The sequence below is a fragment of the Atractosteus spatula genome, chromosome 5 (assembly GCF_055471065.1).
Source record: "Atractosteus spatula isolate fAtrSpa1 chromosome 5, fAtrSpa1.hap1, whole genome shotgun sequence".
Lineage (NCBI taxonomy): Eukaryota > Metazoa > Chordata > Actinopteri > Semionotiformes > Lepisosteidae > Atractosteus > Atractosteus spatula.
Genome location: NC_142710.1, coordinates 41,711,610 through 41,727,190, shown reverse-complemented (window position 1 = coordinate 41,727,190; position 15,581 = coordinate 41,711,610). Strand labels below are relative to the sequence as shown.

Below are 15,581 nucleotides of genomic sequence, written 5' to 3'. Positions count from 1 at the left end.
GCTTTGCTTCCTCAGACTGTAATAATTTGCGTTGAGCTTATTTCCCCGGATGTGTCCTGTGCTCTGTTGATGCTGTCTGGCTCCAGGTCCCTAATGTAGGACACAGACTGTAAATTGGAGACTTAAGCAGTCAAACTTTGGAATGCCCTCTGTCAAAATATTCAGGAACGAGTCAGTGATTGTTTTTAAAGCTGAATAAAACTCCCTGGCACCCAAACATACAGTTTTATTTTGCTTTGGTTTTAAATTTTTTTAAAAGCTTTGTTTATGCTTTTTTTTTCCCATGTGCTTGCTGTAGCTGGAAAAAAAAAGGCTATTTCAGGGTGCTGGGGGATGTTCCCGATTTAACGGTGCTGTGCCATGTGTTGTGCTCTCCTGTAGGATATCTTCACAGTGGATGAGGCGATCCCCATGTCGTTCCGGAGCTGGCTAATGTGTTTCCTGGGAGTGATTGGCACTCTGTTTGTCATCTGCCTGGCCACTCCATTCTTCACCATTGTGATCATTCCACTCGCAGTCATTTATTTCTTTGTGCAGGTCAGAAGGCTGTGCTACTCCCTTCTGCTATGAATGGATTTAGCTCTTAGCTTTGCTTGGCTACTCTAGATTTTGCCCCATTCCATGTTGTCTGTACACATATTTATTTGGAAATTCCATATCTCTGAAATTGCAAGCATGTACACTCTTTTTTATCAGAATGCACTTAAAACACTTTTTACCTGTTACCTACACTATATATAAGTAATATTATTAGTTTTTTTACAGAAACTAGTATTAAGGATTGAGCAATATTAAGATATTAATTTTCATAAGGCAATAATCAGAACTACCATAAATACTAGGTTAGGGTAGAATATGCCCTGTTAGCTATTCACATTTTCTTTGAACTATACTGTTCATATTTGATGGTCATAAAAAAGGAAAGGTATATTCATGTGAATATTCTTTTTATTTGTAGCATTGTCAATTTCAGTTTTGTAATTTTGCAATACCATGGGTTTTCTGATTAACTACGCATAACTGCATTTGTGTCCTCCTCCAAAGATATGATATCTAGACAATGAATGTCTCCTGGCATTCATTTTGCCTCTTGAAAACCTGTGGATGTCCTTAGCAGAAGACTTCTAGAAGAATTCTGCAGACCATGCATACACACACAGAATTATAGTACTTTAAAGATGATAAATTTAATAATACTAAATGAAAAACTCTCCCACACACTATACAGAGATTCACCTCTGAAGGCAATAAAATTGAAAGCAGATAAAGGATCTGTTATAGAAGTCAGAAAAGTCTGATTATCAAGGTGAGATTCTTCAAGGTTCTGCAATATACAATGTATAAGAGTTCTTTTTTCTTTGCATTAATGTTGACATTTCTGAATGTGATAAGGAACAGGAAAATGAATGAAGATACAGTATGCAGGTCAAGGTATAATATTGTTGTCTAGGTAACTATAGAACCTGAGAAGCAAATAGTGAATCTTGAGCTGATAAACACTCCTCTGTGCTTTTGGCCCGCAGCGATTCTATGTTGCCACCTCAAGACAGCTGCGGCGTCTCGATTCTGTCTCCCGCTCGCCTATCTACTCTCACTTTGGGGAGACGGTGGCCGGGCTGTCCGTCATCAGGGCCTATGGCCATCAGGACCGCTTTCTCCAGCAGAATGAAGCCACCATTGACCAGAACCTCAAGTCTGTCTACCCCTGGATTGTTTCCAATAGGTTGGTACAGCTGCTGAAACCAAACACGTTTACCACTATTCCAGAGCAAGTTACAATTATAGCCAATAGAACATGGATGCAATAGTATGTTTTACTTTGTCTCTTATTATTACAACAATAATGCTAATAACCTCCCATGACCAAATAAAGTAGTTTACCTGTTAAATGCAGTAAGAACTAGTTTAGCTGTGTGGATGCCATTTTGTTTTGGATTACATTTCTTTTGTAGTTTCAGAAGTAATCTGCACCTTTTCTTCGAAAATTTCTTAAAGAAAGGTGTTTAGCAGATGGTTCATTTGTTGCCTCTCTTTTTTTTAATGAACAACCACTAATGACTGGTATAAACTGCACATCAAATTGTTTTTTTTAATTTAAATATGGCGTCCAATAAATAGAAATTACAATTGGTTTAATAATTTAATGGACATAGGAAGAAAGGAATGAAGATCAAGTCTGATCAAACTGGCTTTCCACTGACACTCAGGAATTTCGTCTGGCAAGCCAAGCGTTTCTTAAAAACATCCTTATACTGCTTGTGCTGCAGTTTGTATTCCTTTACTGTACATCTTGCCATGCCATGATGGAGACAGGCATCGGTAGTCAGGGATGTTTGCTACTGTATGTGTCTCTGGAGCCTCAGAGAGGAACGTTGTCTCTGGATCCCCTCTCACCTGCAAGCACTCTTCACCGCAGGTGGCTGGCGATGCGCCTGGAGTTCGTGGGCAATCTGGTGGTGTTCTTCTCTGCTCTGCTGGCGGTGATCTCTCGGGACTCTCTGTACAGCGGCCTCGTGGGGCTTTCCATCTCCTACGCACTCAATGTAAGTCCTCTCTCCCCTGCACTGCGCTGTAGGGTGTGTTGATCTGACATAGTGGCCCAGCGAGGTTATTTTCGGAACGTAAAATAACAGCTCAAGAATGACTACGTCTCTTGCCCACAGTAAGCAGAGCTGTTTTCTTCAGCTCTAGTTCTAAAAGAGTGACAATCCAGCAGGTTTTACAGCTTCCTTATGTACATACTGTAGTTAGTATTTCCATTAACTAATAATTACAGTAGGTTCTTCCTCAGTGACAGGTGTTGAGGAGCTCTGAGCTAAATCAAAGGCAGATTAGCTATTATTTTTCTGCACTTTTTACAGATTTATGGCTGAAGGGCTTTATTAAACCAAGATTCAAATTTCTTGCTAGTATTCACACACTCTGCAATTCTTTTGGTACTTTGTTCATGCTACTCCGTGCTGAGTGATGACATCAGTACTATTAAGGTATGCTCACACATTTTGAATGTACCTAAAATCGCCCTGTTATTGTCGTGCTGAGTTGCCTACAGGTTAGTCACGATGAGCTAATGCTTCACTCTGTGCTTTCTCTGTGTCGTCCCCAGGTGACCCAGACTCTGAACTGGCTGGTGAGAATGACCTCAGAACTGGAGACTAACATTGTGGCGGTGGAGCGCGTGAGCGAGTACACTGAGATCGACAATGAGGTGCAGATCGATCGTAGCAGCCTGCTAGCTTGAAAGCTTTTTTAGGACAGAGCAGAAGATTACTTGAAAGTGAAGCATTCTTTCTTAAGATTCATGCCAGGCATTTGTATTATTGTAGCAGTAAAATGCATCTTCTCTAGCTACTTTCTCATACTCAGTCTTCCATACATTGTCCCATTATAGTACCCAGATGTTTCTATGTTGGATATGACAGTGTTTACCTGTACCTTTAATATTACTGCTTTTAAACTTGTTGTGTCATACAGTATACAGTATTGTAAATGAAAATCCAGTAGGGACATCATATGAATTAGCATCTTGCCTTTATAAGGAAAAAGTGTTTCATTTCAAAATGTTTATAAAATGACTTTATATTGCATCCCTTGCAGTGTGCAGTTGTCATCTTCCAATACAAATCTCATCTGTAATGACCGCAATTATTCTTTCAGAATTGTGAAACTGAAATGCACTTTGTTTTCTTCATATTGAAATGGAAATGTGGGAATATCATTTTCATTTACACAGCAACATTTTTTTTCACGTCGTGTGATTTTAAAAAGCTGTTATTTATACCATGAGTTTTCAAAGTTTAAAACCATGCACTTCAAAGTGTGCAGCTCCCGTCATGTCAAGGACAATTCAAAGCTTTTCACTGTATCAAGGAAAACTAGTGATAATGTGAATCTATCAATCTAATGTGTTTTAGCCTCCAAAAAGCTTTCGGAGACATCTTAGTTTAGAAATGTTTTCTTAAATGAACAGGTGTGTTTAATGCCTTAAGACTTGTTTGGTTTGGTTTTTTTATGTTTTCCTGACAATTTCTATTTTCATTTTTTGCAAACAGGCACCCTGGATCACAGACAAACGTCCACCCCAGAACTGGCCTGATTCTGGCAAGATCCAGTTTAAAAACTACAAGGTTCGGTACCGACCTGAGCTGGATCTGGTACTGCATGGGATTACCTGTGACATTGAGAGCACTGAGAAGGTACAGTGTAGGAATGTAGAAGCAGACATTGCAAAATCAAAGCTGTAATTATGTAAAGAGCATACTAGATTGTCTGAAAACAGTCATGTGTTTTACACAATTCTGTGTGGCTCCCCCTGAAAGATAAGCACTGTTTGTCATGTGTTCCCAGATCTGGTTCTGGAGGATCACTGTGTCTTCTGGTTTTTCTCCAGCTGAGTCCTTAATCACAGGCTCATTGCATTTTGGAGCATATTTTAAATTTGTTTTCAGCTCTTAATGGGGTAGGATTTAGGTGGGAATTGTAATTGGTATCAAATTGGTATCAAACCTGTACCAAATTCCGAGTTTCAAAATTGCCCTCATTCAGGTGTGTTATCTAAAATTTAACCTCTGCAGAAGGCCAAAATGCTCACCATTGGAGTATCTGACACTGTTTCATTCCCTCCTGTTCATAAAACAACGCTCAGCTAATAAGGGGTGTTTAGTGAAAAATAATAGCAAATAAGTTGAAGAGATATTGTGTGAGGAAGCAGCTCCCTTTGAACTAGGGAATTTTTGACATTCAAGACTTGTTAAAGGAACATGTTAACAAGCCCAATGAAGCAAACGGACCAATTAAGTCCTTAATTAGCATTGGATGGCACAGCGCTTCTTCAGGTTTATGAATTAATCTCCATATTTATTTTGTCGGCATCAAGAAGTTCAGTTTTGAACGACTTGCAATAAAAGCCAGAAAACCTCTCTGACAACACCTCTCGTTTTCGCATCAGGGAGGACTTAGGCCATATGTGTACTCTCTGACAGCACATTGGCAAGGTGCAGGGTGAGAACAGTCGTAAGAAGTATTAACCCTGTGTTACGGTTGCAGCTGGTCCTAATTAGCCCCTCATTACCCAATTTCCCTTACGCACCCCTTCCTTCACTATTTAAACCCTCAGTTCACCCGGTAACATTGCTTGGTATTAGGAATCTATCCACCACCTGAGCTTGCAACATCCTCGAACCTCTGGCTACTGAAATACAGACCTTTCTAGCATTGGACCTTTTGACTACTCTTTCATCTCGTCCCTTTTTGGAATTGTTTGCCCTGCGGCTTTCTCTAACCGGACTCCGACCGCTAGCCTGGAACTACCAACCACTCTGCTGCCTTGCTCCTCTCGGACTCGTAGCCATTGGACTCTCTCAGCAACCTGCACAGGGTTCATAACTACTCGTTCGTGGACACCCTGTACTTCATTCAAACTTGTGCTTCAAGATGGGGGGGGAAGGGAGCATGAGCTCGAAACTCACAGATGAACAAGCTAACTGAGACATAATGTTATGGATGTGTTGGGGGGCCTGTGCTATAGATTGAAATTGATATGAGTTATTGCTGCTGTCTAGTTGTAATCTGGTGTGTCACCGCCCTAAGAAACCTGAGGGGGATGGGGGCTGCAGCAGTGAAAACTAGGAGAGAACAGAGGGAGAGGGAGGAAGCGTGGCTTGACACCCGGCGAATCCCTCTCCCCCAGGGGCACTCCCTGCCAGTCTGTCTCACGAGGCTGTTTGTCCCAGATCGGCATCGTGGGGAGGACGGGCGCCGGGAAGTCCAGCCTCACAAACTGCCTGTTTCGCATCATCGAGTCGGCGGGGGGCCACATCCTGATCGACGGGATTGACATAGCAACGCTGGGGCTGCACGACCTCAGGAGCCGCCTCACCATCATCCCGCAGGTACTGTATGAGGCCAAGAGGCACCGTATCACCCCAAACAGGTCCGCAATCTAGGGGGGCCACAGACAGTCCTTCCGTCAGCTGCACAGCATGCCACAGGCCCAGAACACAGCATTGCAAGTAAAAGCAAAACACAGCAAGACCATATACATGCTCTCCTCCCCACTAATAGCTGATGTGTGAAGAGCGTTCTGGAGCGCTATGGCCGCCGTCGCATCATCCAGGTGGATGCTGCACGTTGGTGGTGGTGGAGGGGAGTCCCCATTACCTGTAAAGCGCTTTGAGTGGAGTGTCCAGAAAAGCGCTTTTTAAATGTAAACAATTATTATTATTATATGTCAAGGCTTTTATTAGCATACACTGTAAGGAACTCTATTGTTCCCTTAATATCATCTGAAATACAGACAGCCATGGATCAGCGTCTGCTGCTGTACAGGCCAGGACCACTGATCCCTTCAGCTTAAGCTGTTTGAGGAAACGGACAGTGAGGGTCTGAATAAGGAATCTTCTAGTCACATACTTTATCTTTAGCATGGGACCACTTAGCCATCTAATTCACTAAATTCAAAACACAGCCATCACCCAGCTGTGATATCACTTTGTTAAAAGACAGTGTAGTGTGTCATCCGTCTCAATGCTTAATGTCATATTTTACCTGAAAAGCTATGATCAAAGGGTCATATACTGTATGCATGGTAAACCTACTCCGGTTTTTGCAGGTTAAATGATGATAAAGAAAGTAAAGATGTGGAAAAAAACAATAACATTACACAATCCACTAAAAATTTTGAAACTTTAAAGAAGGTGATGCAACTGCATAAGGCAGATGACTGCCTGACTCCACTACTGCCTCACTATTTTTTTTCTGCTTTCAACACTTTGAAATAAGCACCAGCAACTGAGACTCAATGTGAACTATGGTTTTATCATTGTGAATGCCATTCTCATGCAAAGGGCATCCTGCTTCTCTGTTTATGCCAGAAGCAAATATCCCAGGCTGCTGAGGACAGGGGTGTTCGTCTGGCAAAGGTGCTGACAGATTTCACAGCAATATAGAAGACGATTGATTTAGCACTGTGACTGGTGCTTTGGAAAGCGCTGATATCATCATGCCCTTAAATAGGAAATACAGCGCCTTACAAAAGTATGCAAACTCTTGTACAATTTTCACATTTTTTTGCTTTAGAGAGCACTCATCACACTTTGAAATAGCAATTAATATATATTATTAGCACAAGCTACATATTTAAACCACAAAAAGCAAAGAGAAAGAAGCACACAGGCGATTAACATGAAAGAAGAATTAATTTAGGTGCACAAAATTTAGCTAGCTGAATGGTCTCTGTGTGCAATAATAGTAATTCACATGATTTCAGAAAAGAATCCACCTATTGCTGTAGGGTCAATCTGTCAGGTACTGTAGGTAGTGAATTCCAAGCAACCAAGGAATGTTCAAAACAACTCAGGGATAAAGTTAGCTTTGTGAGCCTTGGCAAATTCAAAATTCCTTCTGTGTGTTATTGTACATTTATTCAGCTCAGCCTAAAACATACAGCAGAATAGACGTGATTCTTATTTTGTAGTAATCTAATTTGTGAGTGCAGAAGATATTGATTTTGGCTCCCGCCTTTGTAGAAAACATCTTTAATTTTGTTCCAGACACTACATACTCTAGGGTTTTATTAAGGGACAGTGTTTCTGTAGCAGTTGAAAGAGGCTAGAGAAATGAATGTGTCACAATTCCCATTCACAGTTGGGGAGATGACAAGATATTTTGTCAGGAGTAGTGACGTTTCTTATGCTTCTAATCTGAGCAAGTATGGATTGCAGCAAATCAAATGCTCTTAATCACAGATGAAGTAAGGGTTTTGCACTGCTAAAATGAAAAGACTACATTCTTTGAACATTATCCATAAAGGTAAGTGTATGTACAAAGTGGAATTTGTAGCTCAAGAACTTTACTGTGAGCTTGCATTAGCATGACTTCAAGCTCTGTCCTTGAAACAAGCACAACCGTTCACCTCCTGGGATAAGATTAAGGACTCCATGGGATATGTGTACAGTATGTATCAATACAAGGAGTATAATTTTCACTTGTACACATCTGATGTAAAGGCAGATATCAAGATTATTCTTGAACACCTCAGAATTACCACATTCACAGTATCTCCTGAACAAACTCATGATCTAGATGCACCTCTTACACTACAAAAGCTGGAAGAGTGTGAGCTCACCCTCACCAGTAGGTAAACTGATGAAGGGAAAGAAGGCTTTTGTGTGGGTGGTGTTTTGCTGTTTTGGTATTCCTGTTCAGTTTCTGAAGCTGATTTGTAGGTTGTACAACCAACTGTTTGTGACAGTGACTCCCCAATATCCTTGATAAGGGTACAAGACAAGACTGTCCTCTCAGTCCCCCCACCCCCACACCTTTTCACCCTTTCCTTCGAACCCCTTGCACAAAATATTATAAAAAGCATTACATACATACTGTACTTATTGAAATTCGGGACTCACAAATATAATATATGGTATATGTACTGTACACTGATGATATTTTGCTTTATTTTTCTGATGATTCTAGCTCTCTGAGTTTTGGGCTCTTTCTTCCGTTTGCACGATTAACTAGGAAAAGGTCGTTTTTTGTGCCTGTGAAGTCACCCATTATGGTTACAGCCATTGCTTCAGTGTCTTCTGTTTGTATCACTGCTGACACATGCACTTATTAAGATATTGAAATTTAGAACACATTGTCAAAGACTAGAAAAGAAACTTTGATAGCATATTGCATATTGAGTTGCAGCTAGATTGCATAGAAGGGTCGCCACTTTACTTTGAATGCTTTGAATATTTTGAATGCTCTGCAATCTGTGATTACGATGAATACTTTGCCGCAGGTGAACTTTCTGTTTTCAATGCTGCCGCAATCACTTCCTCTAAAATTCATTGCAAATTTCAACTTATTATGACTCACATGTACGTATTTAGAATGGCAAGAATCACAGAATCGGAATAACTACTCTTCAGCACCCCAGGGATGCTGGAGGTCTTGCCAAACATCCATATTGATTCAGATCAGGGCTGATCTGTGAGTTCTCATGTCTGCTGGAAACTCACAGAGGGTACTATGGTACACAGTACCTTGTAAAGATTACAATATCTTTATGATGGGCTAATTTGAGTAATTTCTCCTCCCCGTTCATGCCAGGACTTATAATACTCTCTTCTGAGTTTTTCTTTGTTTTTATACCTCAAGCTTCATTCATCTCTCATGCTTGTGGTGTGACATGGGTTTCAGCTCTACTTTTATAGCCATTGTTAGATCTTTTTAATAGTACTGGTAAAATGGGGTTTCTTTCAGCAATATTCAATACACTTACTGTATTTCTCACAAAACTAAGCCCTTCCTTGTGTTATCAATTTGGAAAAAAGAGTTTACTACTGTAAGTGTAGTGTTACAGTACACCAGACTAGGAGGTGATCATGGGGAACACTTTGCATCATCACAAAAGTAGTATACCAGCTCATTTATTTCAGGTTTATACTACTTTACAAAACTTGAATTCTACGTTTTTGCAGGAAGTTTAGGGTACTGATTAGTTCCCTGTTGTCTAGATAATGAATTAACCTAAATCATTTTCAAGTTTAAAGATATTACTTTTATATCGGTGTGCATGTGTTTCTCCAGGACCCTGTGCTGTTCTCCGGGACCCTGAGGATGAATATAGACCCGTTTGAGAAATTCAGTGACAGTGAGATATGGAGGGTGTTGGAGCTGTCCCATCTGAAGGAATATGTGGAAGGATTGCAAGAAGGACTCTACCATGAGGTCACAGAAGGAGGGGAGAATCTCAGGTTGGTGAGAGTAGATTTTGTAATGCATCTCCATGAATATTATGCCCAAATTCACCTTGAACATCAGGCAATTAGTTATCTAAATCCACTCATTTTTGGCTTCATCAGACCAATTCAAAGCTACTCTCAGCTCTTCAGGTGCTGTGCCATACAGAGACTTAGAAAACCTGCAGAAACGCTAATCGTCTAGGGCTGGAATTGAAGACTATATAAGAAGCTCTGTGTTTATTGTTGTAAAAACATTTAGCAAAGGGAATTCTCTCCATCCTCACTTCAACCTGTGTATAAAGGGGTTGCTGTCTTTATTTGCCTAAATAGCCCTTAATAAGTGACAAATTAATGGTGTCCAGACAGACGGGAAGGGCAGTGTATCAGACAGTTTTCTGCAGAAGTCCGCTCACTTAATATTCTACACATCTGAGTAGGGCAAGGTGTGAATTTCAGAAACTGGTTCAGGGTACTGGGTGGCACAGTGTAGTGTTAAGCCTTGCTGCCTCACAGAGCTCGGGCCCTGGATTCAGTTACCCTGAACCTCCAGGCACCCTGGGGTGCTATCTGCATGGAGTTTGTGTGGTCTATCTGTTCCCATGGGTTTCCTCTGGGTTTTCGTCTGGGTTAACTCCTATCAGCACAGTCTAAAGACATACCGGTAGGTTAATCGGCTTTTGGGAACCCTGGCCCTGGTGTGGGTATGTGTGTGTTTGTGTCTGTGTGTGCCCTGGAGTGGACTGGCATCCTGTCCAGGGTGTATCCCGCCTTGTCGCTCTTGCTTGCAGGGTGAACTTCTGGCTCCCCTGCGACCCTGTACTGGATAAACGAGTTTAGAAAATGGATGGATGGAGGGATGTATTCAGAGTACTAATTACTAACCCAATCTATCTTTGTTGAAAAGGACATGTTTAGAATCAAATAGATGAAGTCATTTAGTTTATGTACGTTTCTTTTTCCATCTTCTAGACAGTTGCATTATAAAGTAACAAATGTATGCAACAGACCATCATTGTGTCATTCAGCAGAAGCATTCAACAGAAGTTCAAGTAGGTGGCTGCGTCAGCATGCTTAGGCTACAAAGGAACAGGTCAAGATTCATTCCATGCGGAAAGGAAAGAAAAGGGACACAACGTTCCAGCTATGGAGACTTCTTCAGGTGTAAGAGAGAGAGGCAAAGTAGCAGATAATTGAGGCATAAGAGAACAAAAGACAGAGTAGGTAAGAAGGGGCAGAAAGCAGTGAGGAAATCCTTATTATAGACATCCATGGGGGCACTTCAGGCACCACTTTTTTAACATATTGTTGGGTTTTACCCAGATATATTTTTTAAACTGATACCCTGTTTTCTTTCAAAAACTGGCTGAATGAGGTTCTTGAATCTAGTATACTGTACTTGCTACCATACACGTGGGCCCAAGAACCTCCTTTTGTTGGTAACTTTATACATGTTCTTATTCGTACTGTCTAATGGGGTGCAGTTTATCCTCTTGTACAGTGTGGGGCAGCGGCAGCTCATATGTCTGGCCAGAGCCCTGCTGCGGAAGTCTCCTATCCTGATCCTCGATGAGGCCACCGCAGCTGTGGACCTGGAGACGGATAACCTGATCCAGACCACCATCCGGCAGGAGTTCTCCCACTTCACTGTGCTCACCATCGCCCACCGGCTTCACACCATCATGGACAGCTCTCGGTGAGCTTGAAGCCTTCAGCACAGGCAGCACAGACTATGAGTACCCACCAGGCATGCCTTACCATGTTAACATATCAGTCGGGACATTTACTGTATAGCAATGACAAACAACCAGCACAGCAAGCACAACAGATCCCTGTTCTATACAGTTTGCTAGGCCAAGCAGAAGGATAATATTTATGACTTGTGTGAACATACTGTACTGCAGGAGCTATTCTGGGTGTTGGATGCTGAATTACACATGGTAGTTTATGGATCAGTTCATATATGAATATAAGTGTGTGACATTTCTGAAAAAAAAATCAAATTAAGACTGAAGAGCTTAATAGAACAGTTCTTAGTTCTATTTTATGAGAAAAATACCTACTCGTTTCTTCAGTAGTACAATAGTTCTCAGAAGACTAGATTGCAAAATGATTTTTTTTATCATTCCCTTTAAGCTCAGATGAGAATCTTTTTTTAAAATCATCCCTAATGTTCTTTTCTAATCATACCAATCCCCAAACCAGTTCAATTGAACAGTCTTGACAAAGAGACTGTAGGAACACAACAGATACAAACAGCAGTGGTTTCATTTCCTGCAGCAGCCTTCAGTGTACATTACTGTACTTTTTGCAATGGCTTTCTACTTTGAAGAAGAAAAGAGATGCTAAAGCAGGGGTCTCCAAGACTGGTGCTGGATGGTCCCAATCCAGATTGGTTTACAGGTTGCCCCCACTTGCCTGTTTTTTAAGATGAAGTGGACAGCCTTGCTGCCACACAGAGCTGAGGCCCTGGGTTCAGTCCCTGGGGTGCTGCAGTATCTGCAGGGAGTTTGTATGCTCTCCATGTTCCTCTGGGTTATACTGTATACTGGATAAATGAGTTTAGAAAATGGACAGATGGAGGGATGTATTCAGAGTACTAATTACTAACCCAATCCATCTTTTTTAGACAGATTACCATGTTAACATATCAGTCTGGACATATACTGTACAGCAATGACAAAGAACCAGCACAGCAAGCACAACAGATCAGTGTCTAGCAGGATATCCCTGTTCTACACGGTTTGCCAGGGCAAGCAGAAGGATAATGAGGAACACATAAGTTTTTGACAAATTAAGCAAGTAATTTGTTCAATTAACGGAATTGTTTCTTTAATTGTTCCTTAAGGATCCTTAGTTTGAAATAATCATCACTTGAACAAATCAACTGTTAAGCTGATCACAATAATGGCCTCCTGTAAGCCTTCTGGACAGGGGCTCTCTAACAGCGGGGTTGGAGACCTCTGCTGTAGAGGTTTTCCTGAAGCACACAGCACGTGCATCACTGATGGAATGATCCGTTGATTTTCAGACATAGAGGAACCTAATCCCACTCACCATTATGAAACAAATGTAACAGTATTATTTTAGATTTTCTTAGGCCATCTACCTGTATTTTTTTGTGTGGCGAATCATACTGCATTCATCCCACTTATGATCAAACGGCAATCCCTGCAGCACCTGGAAAGCCACAAAGGCTGTTGTCGTGATAATCAAGCAAACCCTGGGTAATTACCCATGAAACCCCGGCATGGCATACTAAGTCCTACACTGGCATCAAGGGAATCCAAATCATAGTTGAATAGTGAGATAACCCATTTTAGATCATCCAAGAGGGTCCAATGTGCACACACAGCAGCAGCTGAGTGACATACAGTAGGAGGCTCTAGTAAATAAGTTTGATTTACCCTTAAACTGTAGTATAATGACCAATTATAACCAGCTCATGTCAATGGTTTGGCTTGTTTGGTGTTATTAGAGTAGGAGGAAGGAGCTGGGGAGGACGTGAATGTTTTGTTTTGTTTATAGCTGCTAATGGATGAAAAGACATTTATTTTTACACTTTTAACTTTGTGTCATTTTAGCTTTTGACTTTCAGGCAGACATATACAGTATAGATCTCCCTCTAGCCGTCAACGTGATTAGCTCCTTAAACAGCTGTACTTACAGCTGGATCTCTCAATGTGTGATGTGCCTTGTCTCTCTGGAGGATGTGGTCCTGTGGGACAGTGGGTAAAAGATGACATTTTCTTTAAAGCACAGACTACTTGTGCTCAGAAAGTCTCTTTATTTACAATTCTCTCATTTCAAAGAAACTGTGAAGTTCAAGTTGGAAAAATTGTTTGAATTTCTTACAGGTTTCAAAAACCTTCTTTTTTTGTGCCCATTATTTTATGTTTGTGAGAGGTTCACAGTAGCATCGCTTCAAGAAAGAGCATTTGAGCTAAAACTAAAGTCTTTTAAGATTCTATATGAAGAAGACTACCTACACGCCTACCTTAAATTCTCCGTCCCCGAATTCTTTCTCTTAGTTAACACAATATCTTTGAGACCTGGACGAGGTTCACAGGACTTTCATAGCAACACTAATTTTAAAGGCACTTGTCTTTTATTTCACAGGGTGATGGTGCTGGATGCTGGGAAGATTGTGGAGTTTGACTCTCCTAGTGTACTTCTTCAGAAGCAGGGCCATTTCTACTCAATGGCAAAGGATGCTGGTCTGGCAACAGCAGAACACACAGCTCTCTGAGCATCAGTCAAGAAGATCCTGGGATGAGAGCATCCCATAGTGTGACCCATACAATACATTCTGCATGCTTACAACACATGGCGTACCCAGAACTACAATTCCCAGAAAGAAAATTGTACTGTACAACACTGTATTTCATTTTCTTAGACGAGTACATTATATGGACATGTAAAGAAATATGCACCAGCCCATTTCGATTGTTTTCTGCTTTCAAATTAATCCAGACCACTCCTTATCTCGTCACAACTACTTTTTTAGGGTACAGTGTACAGTTACACATAGCCGTTGTTAAAGTTTGTTGGTTGCAGTACTGCAACTTTATTCAATTCATTTTTGGGGGGAAAAAAGAGCTTTGCAGATTTTTCCATTTGCCGCATAGCGATTTAAATCAGAGCGCATTATGTTTACAGGTTGCATACAAAGTTGTCAGCTTCCTTTTTCCCACATAAATAAACTACACTTCTTATAGTTTGAAAAGTTTATATGACAAAAAAAGTGCAATCTATTAACATCTATTTCTGCAATATCAACATTTTTTTTCACATTCAAGTAATGGCCAGGTTCATATTCATTCATATCCCCTGTTTTACATATGATTCTGTATTTTTTACATTACAATTTCCCATTACAAAATTACAAACCATTTCGTGAATAATCCAGTCCATCAAGAAATATTATCTCCATCCTATCAAGCATTGCACTTAATATTTATGTTATGTTTCACGCCACACAAAGCTGATGTTGTTTTCTTATATTGTAGCTGTTTATCTGGATTTTATTTACAGGTTTGTATTCTATTTAAATAATAAAAAATTAAACATCATTCATATGATGTATGTTTTTACATTTTCTGTCTGCATAGCTTCAAAATGCAGTGTTGTAAGATTTCTAAGCCTGTACGTTTTAGAAATTACTTTCTTTGCTATTTCTTTGAACAGCAAATTATTAGATAAGGATTATTACTGTATGTATTCACAGCAGTTGTGATGCTTAAAATTAAACATAAAGCAAATGTGTGTACACGTTATCATTTGCACTCCAAACCTAAGTGCTACTTGGTACTGTTCTGAAATACAATCAGTCAACAAGGTCTGCTTTTCTGCCAAGCCAAAAGAAATGAGAATAGACATTTTGGCTTGTCTACCTTATTTTTTTTACTATTAACTAATTGATCTGAGGATTTAATTTGCTAACGTTTTGAAAGAAAGCTTCGAAAACAGAGGTGTGTAGCTCACTCCGAACTTCCACATGCCTTTTGTAAACAAGTGCAAACAATCTTTTTTAAATTTGAAATGCACATGTAGTTTCCACATGTGTCCTGTGTTTCGTGTTTCATTGTTGATTCTGAAGACCACTGGGTTGACTGTCATTTACTTTGAGGATTCTCTACTGAGTCATGTCCCCTTGTAGTCTTAAAAGATTAAAAATTCAGTTATTTTAGTCTGTCAGCATTCCTTTCAACTCAAGGAATGTAAATGTTTTCTCTTGTCTGGATTGAGCAACAATAACTTGTTATGGAGTGACCACAATTGTGCATAGAATTCTAATTGAGCTATTACTATACATTGTACAATTTTAGCTTAAAAATACACCCTTGATTTGCA

At 40.4% G+C, this 15,581-nt stretch overlaps 1 protein-coding gene across 1 annotated transcript in view; it reads left to right on the top strand.

The window, feature by feature from the left end:
* abcc2 (ATP binding cassette subfamily C member 2) overlaps positions 1-14,800 on the top strand; it is a 42,999-nt gene extending 28,199 nt beyond the window's left edge. Inside the window, exons 24-32 of the mRNA XM_088917206.1 lie at positions 382-537; positions 1,524-1,723; positions 2,417-2,543; positions 3,107-3,208; positions 4,053-4,196; positions 5,733-5,891; positions 9,577-9,743; positions 11,230-11,424; positions 13,848-14,800. Of these exons, the coding sequence (XP_088773332.1) occupies positions 382-537; positions 1,524-1,723; positions 2,417-2,543; positions 3,107-3,208; positions 4,053-4,196; positions 5,733-5,891; positions 9,577-9,743; positions 11,230-11,424; positions 13,848-13,977 (1,380 nt within the window). The 3' untranslated portion in view covers positions 13,978-14,800. The remainder of the gene's footprint in view (positions 1-381; positions 538-1,523; positions 1,724-2,416; positions 2,544-3,106; positions 3,209-4,052; positions 4,197-5,732; positions 5,892-9,576; positions 9,744-11,229; positions 11,425-13,847) is intronic.
* Positions 14,801-15,581: the final 781 nt, after the last annotated feature.